This window comes from Bombina bombina, chromosome 5 (genome assembly GCF_027579735.1).
Source record: "Bombina bombina isolate aBomBom1 chromosome 5, aBomBom1.pri, whole genome shotgun sequence".
NCBI lineage: Eukaryota > Metazoa > Chordata > Amphibia > Anura > Bombinatoridae > Bombina > Bombina bombina.
The window spans coordinates 818,555,928-818,568,404 of record NC_069503.1 but is presented as its reverse complement, the minus strand read 5'-3'; the positions used below and the strand labels follow the sequence as shown (position 1 = coordinate 818,568,404).

At 35.2% G+C, this 12,477-nt stretch overlaps 1 protein-coding gene across 1 annotated transcript in view; it reads right to left on the bottom strand.

Moving 5' to 3' along the window:
* Positions 1 to 12,477, bottom strand: part of LAMA1 (laminin subunit alpha 1) — a 289,080-nt gene that overhangs the window by 65,919 nt on the left and 210,684 nt on the right. The window contains exons 39-45 of the mRNA XM_053714935.1: positions 11,866 to 12,029; positions 11,353 to 11,491; positions 6,395 to 6,497; positions 5,410 to 5,526; positions 3,807 to 3,989; positions 3,417 to 3,571; positions 2,868 to 3,011 (exon numbers count right to left, since the gene is read on the bottom strand). Coding sequence (XP_053570910.1) covers positions 2,868 to 3,011; positions 3,417 to 3,571; positions 3,807 to 3,989; positions 5,410 to 5,526; positions 6,395 to 6,497; positions 11,353 to 11,491; positions 11,866 to 12,029 — 1,005 coding nt within the window. The remainder of the gene's footprint in view (positions 1 to 2,867; positions 3,012 to 3,416; positions 3,572 to 3,806; positions 3,990 to 5,409; positions 5,527 to 6,394; positions 6,498 to 11,352; positions 11,492 to 11,865; positions 12,030 to 12,477) is intronic.

The following is a 12,477-nucleotide window of genomic DNA, read 5'->3' as shown; positions in this document are numbered from 1 at the left end:
CATATATGTATATAAGTATACAAATATATTTACCGGAAACATAAAGTTCCCATAGATCGCAATGTAAAGGCACTACCAACCTTAGACCCCAAAAACTGCCTAGTGCAGTTGTTTTTTATTAAAAAAAATGCTACTTTTTTAATAAAAAAAACTACAATGCCCTCTATTTTGAGGGCGTTTGAGGCACAATCTCGTAGTAGCAATAACGATACACTTCTGCAGGCGTAAAATAATTTAGCGATTTACGTGTAATCTAGCCCTAAATCTGTACCAATCTATATCACATAATCACACACTATGACCATGTATAAATACCTTAAATTATATTCCAAACATAATGATCTGTAATTGGATTTAAACTCAAAACTTTTTTTTTTTTTTTTTTTGCAGTTAAATCTGTATAGACTGATATTGAAACTAACAAGAAGTGGATGTTTATGTGCAAGCCAATTTATCCTTAGGGACAGATTACTCACTGACAGCACAAATAGTGGACAGGAAACTCCCCAGAAGCATGAAAACAAAAAAAAAAATCCTTATGCAGCCTAGGAAAATCCATTTATCAATAATAATCATAAAAACATATACTGCATTCTTTATGTGAATAATAATGACATCTATCCCAGGTAAGCTGTCATACACTTTAGTCAGAAAATCAACTAACCTGCCTATCAGGTACTATTTAATGAGCTGCATTTTAACATATATCCAGTTTCTTTTTTTTAAATTCTTGTAGTAAGACTAGTCTAAGGTCTAGATTACAAGTGGAGCACAAAAATATTAGCTCTGTAGTGCGTTAACATCACTTGAGTAAAATTAATAGTGCTTCTGTTTTTGCATTCTTATTATAAAGTTATATTTTATTGCATAACCAGTAGTCTAGGGCACACTAACACCTGGATGTGCTAAATCCTTCACATAATAGATTACAATGTGGACAAGCTGAAAAACTAATTGGGCTATTGCTCGAAACCAGTGGTGCACTTAATCTCCACTCAAGTAGTGGAGTTCTTCACTTAGTTATGCACTAAATTATTTCAATTACATTTTAGGATAAAAGACTTAACTTCGCACACACACTGTATACAAACACACATATTGTATACACACACATCCATATCCATCTACACACACATCCACATACATACACAAACACATATATTGTATACACACACACATCCACAAACATACACACACACAAACACATATATTGTATACAGATCCAAATCCATACACGCACACATATATTGCATACACATCCACACATCCACATCCATATACATCCACACACACACATATATTGTATACACACACACATATATTGTATACACACACACATCCACATTCATAAACATACACACGCAGATACATATATTGTATACACACATCCACATTCATACAAATCCATATACATCTACACACACACATATATTGTGTACACACACATACACACGCACACACACACATATTGTATACACACACACAACCACATCCATACACATACACACACATATATATTGTATACACACATCCACATTCATACAAATCCATATACATCTACACACACACACATATATTGTGTACACACACATGCACACGCACACACACACACACATATTGTATACACACACACAACCACATCCATACACATACACACACATATATATTGTATACACACATCCACATTCATACAAATCCATATACATCTACACACACACACATATATTGTGTACACACACATACACACGCACACACACACACACACATATTGTATACACACACAACCACATCCATACACATACACACACATATATATTGTATACACACATCCACATTCATACACATCCACACATACAGTATATATATAAAAATACACAAATGCAATACTTAACTCACTACTAATGAACACTTATAGCACCCTTTGCACTCTCAATTAAAAGTATAGGAAGTACTTAAAAATGCTATGATTCTCTGGTTAATATTTTTTTTTTACCAGACTGTGCGTTATTCTTAGTGTGGGACTAAGCAATTGTTATTAAATTATTTGTGTGTGCCAGCTAAAATCTCTTATTGACTTTCTTAAATTCTTTGCTATTCCTCTTCTGTAAAATCCTGAAATAGCTATTGCCTCCAGCACTTTCCTGTGTTCTTGTGTGTTATGGGCATATTGATCCCCTGATTGGCTGAGAGTGTGTCCACAGCAAATCCAAAATCTGAATTCCTGTAATTTGTCAGAACAAGCAATATGGAAGGCAGTGAAAAAGCAAGAGGCAGTGGTGCATTTAGCATTATCAAGAGAATGATTCCTGGCATTCTTAGGAAGGAAGGAAGCATTTGCTAGCTTCTACATGTATATACTTTCAATACAGATTAAAACGTTCTGAACTTTTATTTCTCTTTACGAATGGAAAAGTATGCAGCAAAATTTCAAACATGCTCTGTGTCAAAAGTATGTGTCTTGAGTCTTGAATCTTTTACTCATTCCTCCTAGGATCCTCAGGCTTGTAGAACATTTACCCTGAATGGTTACAGCCTTCCAGCTGAAATATGGCTTCTCAATTTATACGGTAAACTTTAGCTCAGGGTTTTGATTTTTTTGCCAGTTCTTATTTATATTTTAATTGGACATAATATTTTCACACTTTTTTTTTTTTTTAAATGTAGTATGTACTGAGTTATCAGTTCCAAATGTTTACTTTATATTAGCTGTGCAATTTTTACACATTCTAATGGCTATACATGTGCATACTATAGTAGGTAAACATATATTTAGGTCATGTTTTAAATGTATGTTATAAATGCCTGTTTTTTAGGAAAGAAAACTAAGATGAGTATAGTCATTTTTATTCCATCTGTAATTTACTCACCTTAGTGTTGCTGCCCATGTAAAAAAGAAGGTTGTCTGGCTCACTGGTTTTCACATTTAATGTTAAAGTGTTAAAGTTAGTAGAATATATCTCTGGTTGATAAGAACGGACACAATCTCTGTCAGCAGATACGGCAACTTTAATCTGCAAAAGATGTGATAAACCTCAATAAATCCTATAGAAAGTGTTACAGACACATTACACAGAACATTCTAGTAAAAAGAGATAAAACTAAATAAGTAAGAATTGTTTGTCCAGTCATAAAGATGCTAATATTCATTTTCAGAGTAAGTGGAGTTGTGGAATTCTACTTTAAATTGTTGGAATGGGAGATGTGATTTGCCAGTTACCAATCTTAGCAGAGTACTGAAAGAAAAGAGAATAAATCTGTGGAGTACTTAGGAATCTATTCTGTTTAAACAGTGAGGAACAAAAGATTTTTATATATTTGTGTGTATAAAGTTTCCAACAAGACAAACTACCAGCACTGGCTTCTATTATTAGTGATATTGCTAAGATCTTGCTCTTGTAGGTGCAGACTATACTTACAGATGCAGCCTGTTTCCGTGCCTGACTTATCAGCTCTCTGATTTCAGACAGATTTCTGCTCAGGTTTTCTTCCAACAATTTCATGGGTTTCAGTCTATCCAACAATATGTTTGCTTGTATCTTAACTTCTTTTATTTTGTTCCCAGCTGACAAAGCTAAAGATAAAACAGGAACATGTTTACAGTCCACAAAAGCTTACAGAACGCAATAAAATAGTATGAAAATGCAAGTTTAGCAGCACTTCTGTAAACAGTAAACTATAATAGGCTAAATATGTTTATCATTTTCACAACATATATATCCAATAATGTTGCCTAAACTTCTGTGTGTGCTATATCATATCTTAAAAAATGAATGAATTCAGCCCCTTATGCTAATGCAGATACATACCAGTCTTCGAAGTGTCAATAAGAAGCTCATTGGTTTTCTGTAAGGTGTCGTTAACCTTAGACATTGCTGTTGTGGCATTCATCAATTTCTGACTAAAATTCATGATATGTTTGAGAGTGCCAGCTGCACTAGTGTTGGCAGATAAGGCAAGCTTTTTAGCATCTTGTAGTTTTTCACTTGTATCTAAAACAAAACATGTAAAAAAAAAAAAAAGGTTATGTCAATCCAGTAACCATTTTTGCTTGTTCAATCTCAACTAAGGAAGAAGTCAAGCTCAGGTTACAGTAAGCAGCATTAGCTACACAGCTGAGTGGTGCAACTAGCGCTATCGTTTTTTTCTGCTAGGGATCAGCAGTACTTTTACTGTGTGTTTAACCACTTTACAGGGGTTAAACACATAGTAGTGCAGGGTCACTAGTCTTAAAATTACATGTTCTTACGGCATAGAACTTTTTATTTTTTACCTGTTATGGCCCTTTAATGATAGTCTGACACGTATAAAACTACTTTATCTCATTGTGAAGTCAAGAAGACCTAAACTATTATATCTGTACTAAGAAACCATCAAGCATAAAAAATAGAGGGGGGGGGGAATACACTTTTAATTTGCCAGTCTTATCAGTTACAAAATTAAGCAAAATCATTTTGAAGCATCGTTATTTCTAGCAAGTCCTCATTTTAAAAATAACAGTTTATTATACCTTAAAGATTCACTAAATTCCAAATGAAACTAACATGATTCAGACTTAGAATTTACTTCCATTATTTTTTTAACATGTGTAAGAGTTTACAGTGTATACATATATGAGTCTCTTATTGGCTGATGGCTGTCACATGATACAGGGGGGCAGTAAATTTCAAAATTTGTCCCAAAAAAAAATTCTGCTCATGTAAAATTCAGAGTAAGTGCGATTGCATTGTTTTTTATACATTGGTTATGCAATTCTATTGTATTTACTGGTCCTTTAACATTAATAAAACCATCTACTTTACATAAAAAAAACACATTATTTATTTGTTTTGTTCTCCATGAGTTCTAATCATTAATATTTTTCATATTTTTAAAAGAAGATTTCTAAATATATGTGGAATATTTACTGTAAATCACATAAAAAGTAAACTGGTCACTATTCTTAAATAAGAGTTGGGGACAAATCACATTTTTTGCACAAAAGCAAGTGATGTTTGATGTCCCATAAACACAGACAATTCAGTCATTCTGGGAACGTCTACAGTTGTATTTAGTGGTATTCTAAAGAATTCAAGAAGAAGAAAAAAACATTTAGCCTTTGTAAATTAGAACTAAACAAATGCCATAAGAACCTGTACTGTTGTTGTAATCAATAGTCTGAATGTAGGTTTCTCATTTATCCATTAATAAGAGCACATAATGAGAACAAAGTCTGCAAATACAGTTACTCTAAGGATGCCAAATGAAGATGCAGCTCACAAATACTCCTACAATCTTCTAGGATCAAGATAAATGTGCTGCTAAATGACTATACCGTGCCCCTGCTCCTGACAAACTTAGCATTTATGTTACCAAATATACAATATGTGACTCCTTACTTAAAGTAAATGAACAGATAATTCTTCTACTTACCATTTGGTAGAGTTTTCAGTGCAAGCAATTGGTCATTTATCTGACGGGTAAACGCACGAGTGCGTTTTTGTATCTTATCCACTTTTGTTTTCAATCCATTCAGGTCAGACACGAGTCCTTTGGGAACAAGCACATGAGTCTTGAAAATTGCCAATTTAAATGCTTAAAGCCGCTGTTGTCAAATACAGAACAAACATATTTATCAAATGTGATTCTTCAGAAGCTGGTAATTTATCAGGAAATGGAGGTATAGCCTGTGCATAGTCAGTGTTTCTGCATAGCTATAGCCTGTGTATAAGAAGCATTTAAGGCAGCAGCTCCCTCTAGTGCCAACCTCTCACACTCACTTCTTCATTTTACCCTGGCCTCTCAGACTCACACTGCCCCCAGTATCTTCCTGTCCACTCACTTTACCCATAGCAGCTCATTGTCTGAGTCTCCCTCTCACACTCTCCCTCAGGGATCTCACCAGGTCTGACTTGCTGTCAGTGCCATGCCTTTGGGATGTCATATAGGATATGGGGCACAGGGGTTGTGCATGTTGGCACAGCACCTTGATCACTGGGTGGCATTGTGAGGTGGGCTCAGTGAGTGCCATAGCTGAGCTGTGTTTCTCTCCTCTTGTGCTTGTTCATCTAACAAGTCTACTCATGTACAGCTGAATGTGCATTGCACCATGTGTGTAACATGCCAGTGCACAATATTACAAGTATATCAGGGATCACACATAACTGGCCTGGAAAGTATTAAAACTGTAGCATAAACGTTTTTATTATTAACATAAATATTTTAAATGCACCCATATTGAAATGTATTTTATATAATTCTGTACTATTACCTGCTTTATTGAAGAGTCAACCTACAATTTCTGCTAAATCAAACTTATACAGAACATATACAAAACCCAGCTCACTAACCAAATACAATAATAAAAAAACATAAAACAAAAACTATAGCACAAAGATGGAGCACTTGAAGACCTTACCTTCAGTGGATTTACTCAATTTGTTTGCTTCATTTAGAAGTTGTGAGCTGAGCTTCATAGTCCTCTCTGAATCAAACTGTAAAGTCCCTTCAGGGCCAAAAACCTGATGTTTAGAGAAAGGATACTGTAGTAAGTCACTTAAAGAAGTATTTTTTTAATTAAAATACAGGTTTATTTTCTGAAGAGTATTTTGAATGTAGTGATTTTCTGTAGTTATAACACATATACCACTTAAGGAATAATTTATTAAAGGGATAGCAAACCCTAATGTTTTCTTTTGTGATTCAGATAGAGCATTTTTAAGCAACTTTCAAATTTACTCCTATTATAAAATGTTCTTCGTTCTCTTGCTATCTTTATTTGAAAAGGCAGGAATGAAAGCTTTGGAGCCGGCCTAATTTTTTGTTCAGTACACTGGATAGGGCTTGCTGATTGATGCCTGCATTTAGCCATCCAATCAGCAAGCGCAACCTAGGTTCTCAACCTAAAATCGGCCGGCTCCAAAACTTTTATTCCTGCTTTTTCAAATAAAGATAGCAAGAGAAAGAAGAAAAATTGATAATAGAAGTAAATAAGAAACCTGCTTAAAATTGCATGCTCTATCTGAATCATGAAAGAAAAAAATTTGGTTTAGTATCCCTTTAAGTAATCATTACCTAAAAATTTAAAGGGACATCAAAAATGTTTATAATTGCAACATATATATCACCAATTAACCTCAACATTGTAAAACATCTGCATGAAAAATAAATGTTTTAAAACCATTTGGGCTGCAATTTTGTAGGCACAATTTGCATTGTTTTGTAGTACAGGGACAGACCCTTTGATAAACCATTTTAGTATTATTTATCTTATCTCTTCTGTTCTGGCCAGATAGGGACAGATATAAATGAGCTACTAAATAAAGCCTAGTTTCCATTGAGGTGGTAAAGTGTGGAAACTTTTGGTAACATAAAAATTCTCTATAGAATGGAGATAAATGTTTTATCACCAGTTTCCAAAATGTACCACATCAATGCTTCTGAAATCTGGAGTATGCAACTGCAACTTCTAATGGGAACTAGAGAGTTAAAATACAAGAAAAGTTACAAAATAAATAATAAAAGTGTATTGTTAAGTATTTCTATGTCATTAAAGTGACAGTGTAGTCCAAAATAAACTTTCATGATTCAGATAGGGCATGTAATTTTAAACAATTTTCCCATTTACTTTTATCACCCATTTTGCTTTGTCCTTTTGATATTCTTAGTTGAAAGCTAAACCTAGGATGTTTATATGCTAATTTCTAAGCCCTTGAAGGCCACCTCTTCTCTCAGTGCATTTTGACAGTTTTTCACCACTAGAGGGTGTTAGTTCATGTGTGTCATATAGCTAACACTGTGCTCAAGCATGTGGAGTTCTTATGAGCCAGCACTGATTGGCTAAAATGCATGTCTGTCAAAAGAACTGAAATAAGGGGGCAGTTTGCAGAGGCTTAGATACAAGATAATGACAGAGGTAAAACGTATATTTATATAACTGTGTTGGTTACGCAAAACTAGGGAATGGGTAATAAAGGGATTATCTATCTTTTAAAACAATGACAATTCTGGTGTAGACTGTCCCCTTAAACATGTTAAGCTAGATTACAAGTGGAGCGTTAATTTATCACACCCGCAAATGGCCTAATTCGCCCGTTTATGGGCGCTCATTAAATAACCAGCCATTACAAGTGGTGTTCTTTGGTTGCAAATCCTCCCTAACATCGCCGACAATCAGCCAATAGGATTGAGCTTGCATTCTATTGGCTGTTCCAATCAGCCAATAGAATGCAAGCTCAATCCTATTGGCTGATTGGATCAGCCAATTGGATTTCTCCTACCTTAATTCCGATTGGCTGATAGAATCCTATCAGCCAATCGGAATTCAAGGGACGCCATCTTGGATGACTTCATTTAAAGGAACCTTCATTCTTCGTTAGGACGTCGATGGAAGAGGATGCTCCGCGTCGGATGGACTGAAGATGGACCCGCTCCACTCCGGATGGATGAAGATAGAAGATGCCACCTGGATGAAGACTTCTGCCGGTCTGGATGTCCTCTTCTGCCCGGATCGGATGAAGACTTCTGCCCCTCTGGAGGTCCACTTGTGTCCGGCTGGGTGAAGACGGCTCAAGGTAGGGTGATATTCAGGGGGTTAGTGTTAGGTTTTTTAAGGGGGTTTGGGTGGATTTTAGAGTAGGGTTGGGTGTGTGGTGGGTTGTAATGTTGGGGGGGTATTGTATTTTTTTTTTTAAGGTAAAAGAGCTGATTACTTTGGGGCAATGCCCCGCAAAAGGCCTATTTGTAATTTAGTATAGGGTAGGGAATTTTATTATTTTGGGGGGCTTTTTTATTTTATTAGGGGGATTAGAGTAGGTGTAATTAGTTTAAAATTCTTGTAATTTTTTTTTATTTTCTGTAATTTAGTGTTTTTTTTGTACTTTAGTTAATTTTATTTAATTGTAATTAGTTTTATTTAATTGTAGTTAATTTATGTAATTATTTTAATTATAGTGTAGTGTTAGGTGTAATTGTAACTTAGGTTAGGTTTTATTTTACAGTTAATGTTGTCTTTATTTTAGCTAGGTAATTATTAAATAGTTAATAACTATTTAATAACTATTCTACCTAGTTAAAATAAATACAAAGTTGCCTGTAAAATAAAAATAAATCCTAAAATAGCTACAATGTAATTATTAAATATATTGCAGCTATCTTAGGGTTTATTTTATAGGTAAGTATTTAGTTTTAAATAGGAATAATTTAGTTAATAATAGTAATATTTATTTAGATGTATTTAAATTATATTTAAGTTAGGGTGTGTTAGGGTTAGGGTTAGACTTAGGTTTAGGGGTTAATAACTTTATTATAGTGGCGGCGGTGTAGGGGGGCAGGATAGGGGTAATTAAATATAATGTAGGTGGCGGCGGGCTCCGGGAGCGGCGGTTTAGGGGTTAAACAATGTATTTAGTTGTGGCAAGGTCCGGGATCGGCCGGATAGGGGTTAATAACTTTATGTAGGTGGCGGCGGGGTATGGGAGCGGCAGGATAGGGGTTAATAACTTTATGTAGGTGGCGGCGGGGTCCGGGAGCAGCGGTTTAGGGGTTAATATATTTATTATAGTTGCGGCGGGGTCCGGGAGCGGCGGTTTAGGGGTTAATATATTTATTATTGTTGCGGCGGTGTCCAGGAGTGGCGGTTTAGGGGTTAATAAGTTTATTTAGTTGCGGGGGGCTCCGGGAGCGGCGGTTTAGGGGGTAAAACTGTATAGTATAATGTGGGTGCTTAGTGACAGGGTAGCAAGAAAGCTGCGAATAAGCCGAAGAGCAGCGAGATCGATGACTGTTAGTTAACAACAGTCCGCTGCTCATAAATTTGGCGAACGTATTCAGGTCTGCGGCGGCGATGTTAGGCAATCTTAGGCGAGCGTATTGGAGCCGTCGAATGCAGGTAAGTAGACAGCTTGATAAATAGAGGCCATAGGATCTACGCCACTCAGTTATCACAAGACTGTGGGTGATATGCCTTTGTATTTTTAATGCCATACCAAATAAAATGGATTTTTAACTTTGAACATTTGTTTGCCACCTTTGTTGGAAACCAATGCTACACACAATGCTTTTGATTTGTGATATTGGAGATAACTAGGAAGATAGTCAGGTAAGTATTGTTTCCCTTCAATTATTCAGCGTTTTACACTATATTGCAGTACACAGTGATACACGTGTAATGGGGCTCTCTGCTGAGTCACTACTGAGATTGAGGATAATTCCCCTTACATACTGCTGTATAGGCAGATCAAGATTTGTGGACACACGCTGAATGCCAAGCACATTGTAGAGACACTGAGAGTGACGTTGTGACTGAAACTCCTGAAATCAACAACAGGAAGCATTCAGTGAGTGCAAGTAACTTACTAATTTAAATAGCGTCTTGTGTTGTATAAAACTTTGGGGGTACTGTGTTTTTACAACTTCAGTTGATACCTTTTATATCTGGTGATTGAGGGAAGAGCTACGGCACTTACAGAACTAACACACTGCTATACAGTATTGCTTATACGCCCTTTCTATCACCTATACTGCTTAACGTAATTTAGAGCTTAAAGAGACATAAAATAGTATGAACTAACATAAGTTTCTAAATATATAATACAGCCAAAGCTTACCTGCAAATCTGTTTCTGTTTTAATCCTCATTAACCCCTTTAATTCAGGCATAGTTTTGTTTGCAATGAGCTCCCCCCTGGGCATATACATATATTGAAGGTGCTATCCAGGCCATAGCTTCAGCAGAAAGCACTCATGCACATGCATGGCAGGGACACAGTCACATGATACCTGACTAAAGCAGTGCACAGTATAATGCTGAAGCTTTCACAAAGCATGTGACACAAGCAAGGCACTTGGCAAAAAACAATAACAGTACCTGCTGTCCCTCCTCAACCCCCCCCCCTTACTTGCATAAGTAATAATCCTCACGTGCACACTTTGTTATTTGATACCACAAGGTTTGGAGTATGACACTGGTAAGGGGGGTGGAGCAGGTTACACTTGGCAATACTAAAGTATAAGTAATTTTGCACATTTAAAAAAAACATATAAAAAATACTTATAACCATTTTTTTACCCTTTTTTCACACACTAATTAACCTCAGTTGAAACTTTTATAATATACACATAACTCAAAATGTTTTATGGCACTTTAACTCCATACAACAATTTAAGCCCTACAGGGCAGTTCAGCTGCAAACAATTTTAATGAAGCAATCAACTTTGAGAAAATTCCAAGATCAGTGCAAAAGTCTTGGAGATCTGAGATAAAAACAATTTCTTATAAAAGTAAGATTTTATTAATAGTTTGCACATTGATTTATATTAAACTAGAACCAAACAGCTCAACTTTATTATTCACTGATTGAAAAAAAGGAATACATACCAAGGTCTGAGCTTCAGAAACTGTGTAGTTACACTGTTCTGCTAAATCCTCAGCTTGATCAACCATGTGTTTAATATCTGAATGAGCATGAACTGCACTTGTGGCATTGAGAGAAACATTTCTTACTTCCAAAAGGGAACTGAAATAGATGAAAAACAACCTCAATTCAAATGAGCTTTATCTTCATATAAATGATTTTGTAGCTTCCATGCATCTAAAAGAATGAATAGGATGTATGGTTTACATTATTTAAAACAATAAAATAAATGAAACTGAAAATTGTGTATAGCATTAAAATTTGCAATTAAAAATAACTAAAATAACCATAAGTAAGATGTTTTATTTGTAATATTTAAAGATTTAAACAAACATCTGCATAAGCAAGTAGGGAAACTTTAAATGGACAGTCCAGTGAATGAATATCATCAGAACAGTGGGCTGTAGAATACAACACTAATGTTAAAACTAATGATTTACAGAAAGTTATTTTACACTAAAATAGATTATTTCTACCTGTTTAGTGAGCCAGATAGATTCTGAAGTTCAGTTGCATGATCCTCTGCTTGATATACCAGGTCAAGTGCATCTCTCTTGGCCATTTGCATAACAAGATGATCTACATGGTGTCTCAGCTTTGCATTCCAGAGAATTAGCTCCTCTTGGTGGGTCTCCAAAACCTATTCATGATAAACACATTATTTAAAGGGACATGAAACCTCAATTTTTTCTTTCATGATTCAGATAGATTATACATTTTTAAACAACTTTCTAATTTACTTCTGTTATTAATTTTGCTTCATTCTCTTGGTATATTTTATTGAAGAAGCAGCAGTGCACTCCTGGGAGCTAGCTGAACACATTTGTAAGCCAATGATAATTGGGCATACAAATTCATCCACTAATCAGTAGCTAGCTCCAAGCTCCTGAGCCTATCTAAATATGTTTTTCAACAAAGGATACTACCATAATGAAGAAAATTAGACAATTGAAAAAAATTGGAAAGTTGTTTAAAATTGAATGCTCTGTCTGACTCATGAAAGAAAAAAATTGGGTTTTGTGTCCCTTTAAATTCAGAATTATTTAATATGTATAGCTTTTAATCACTTCTAGAGTTCTGGCATACGT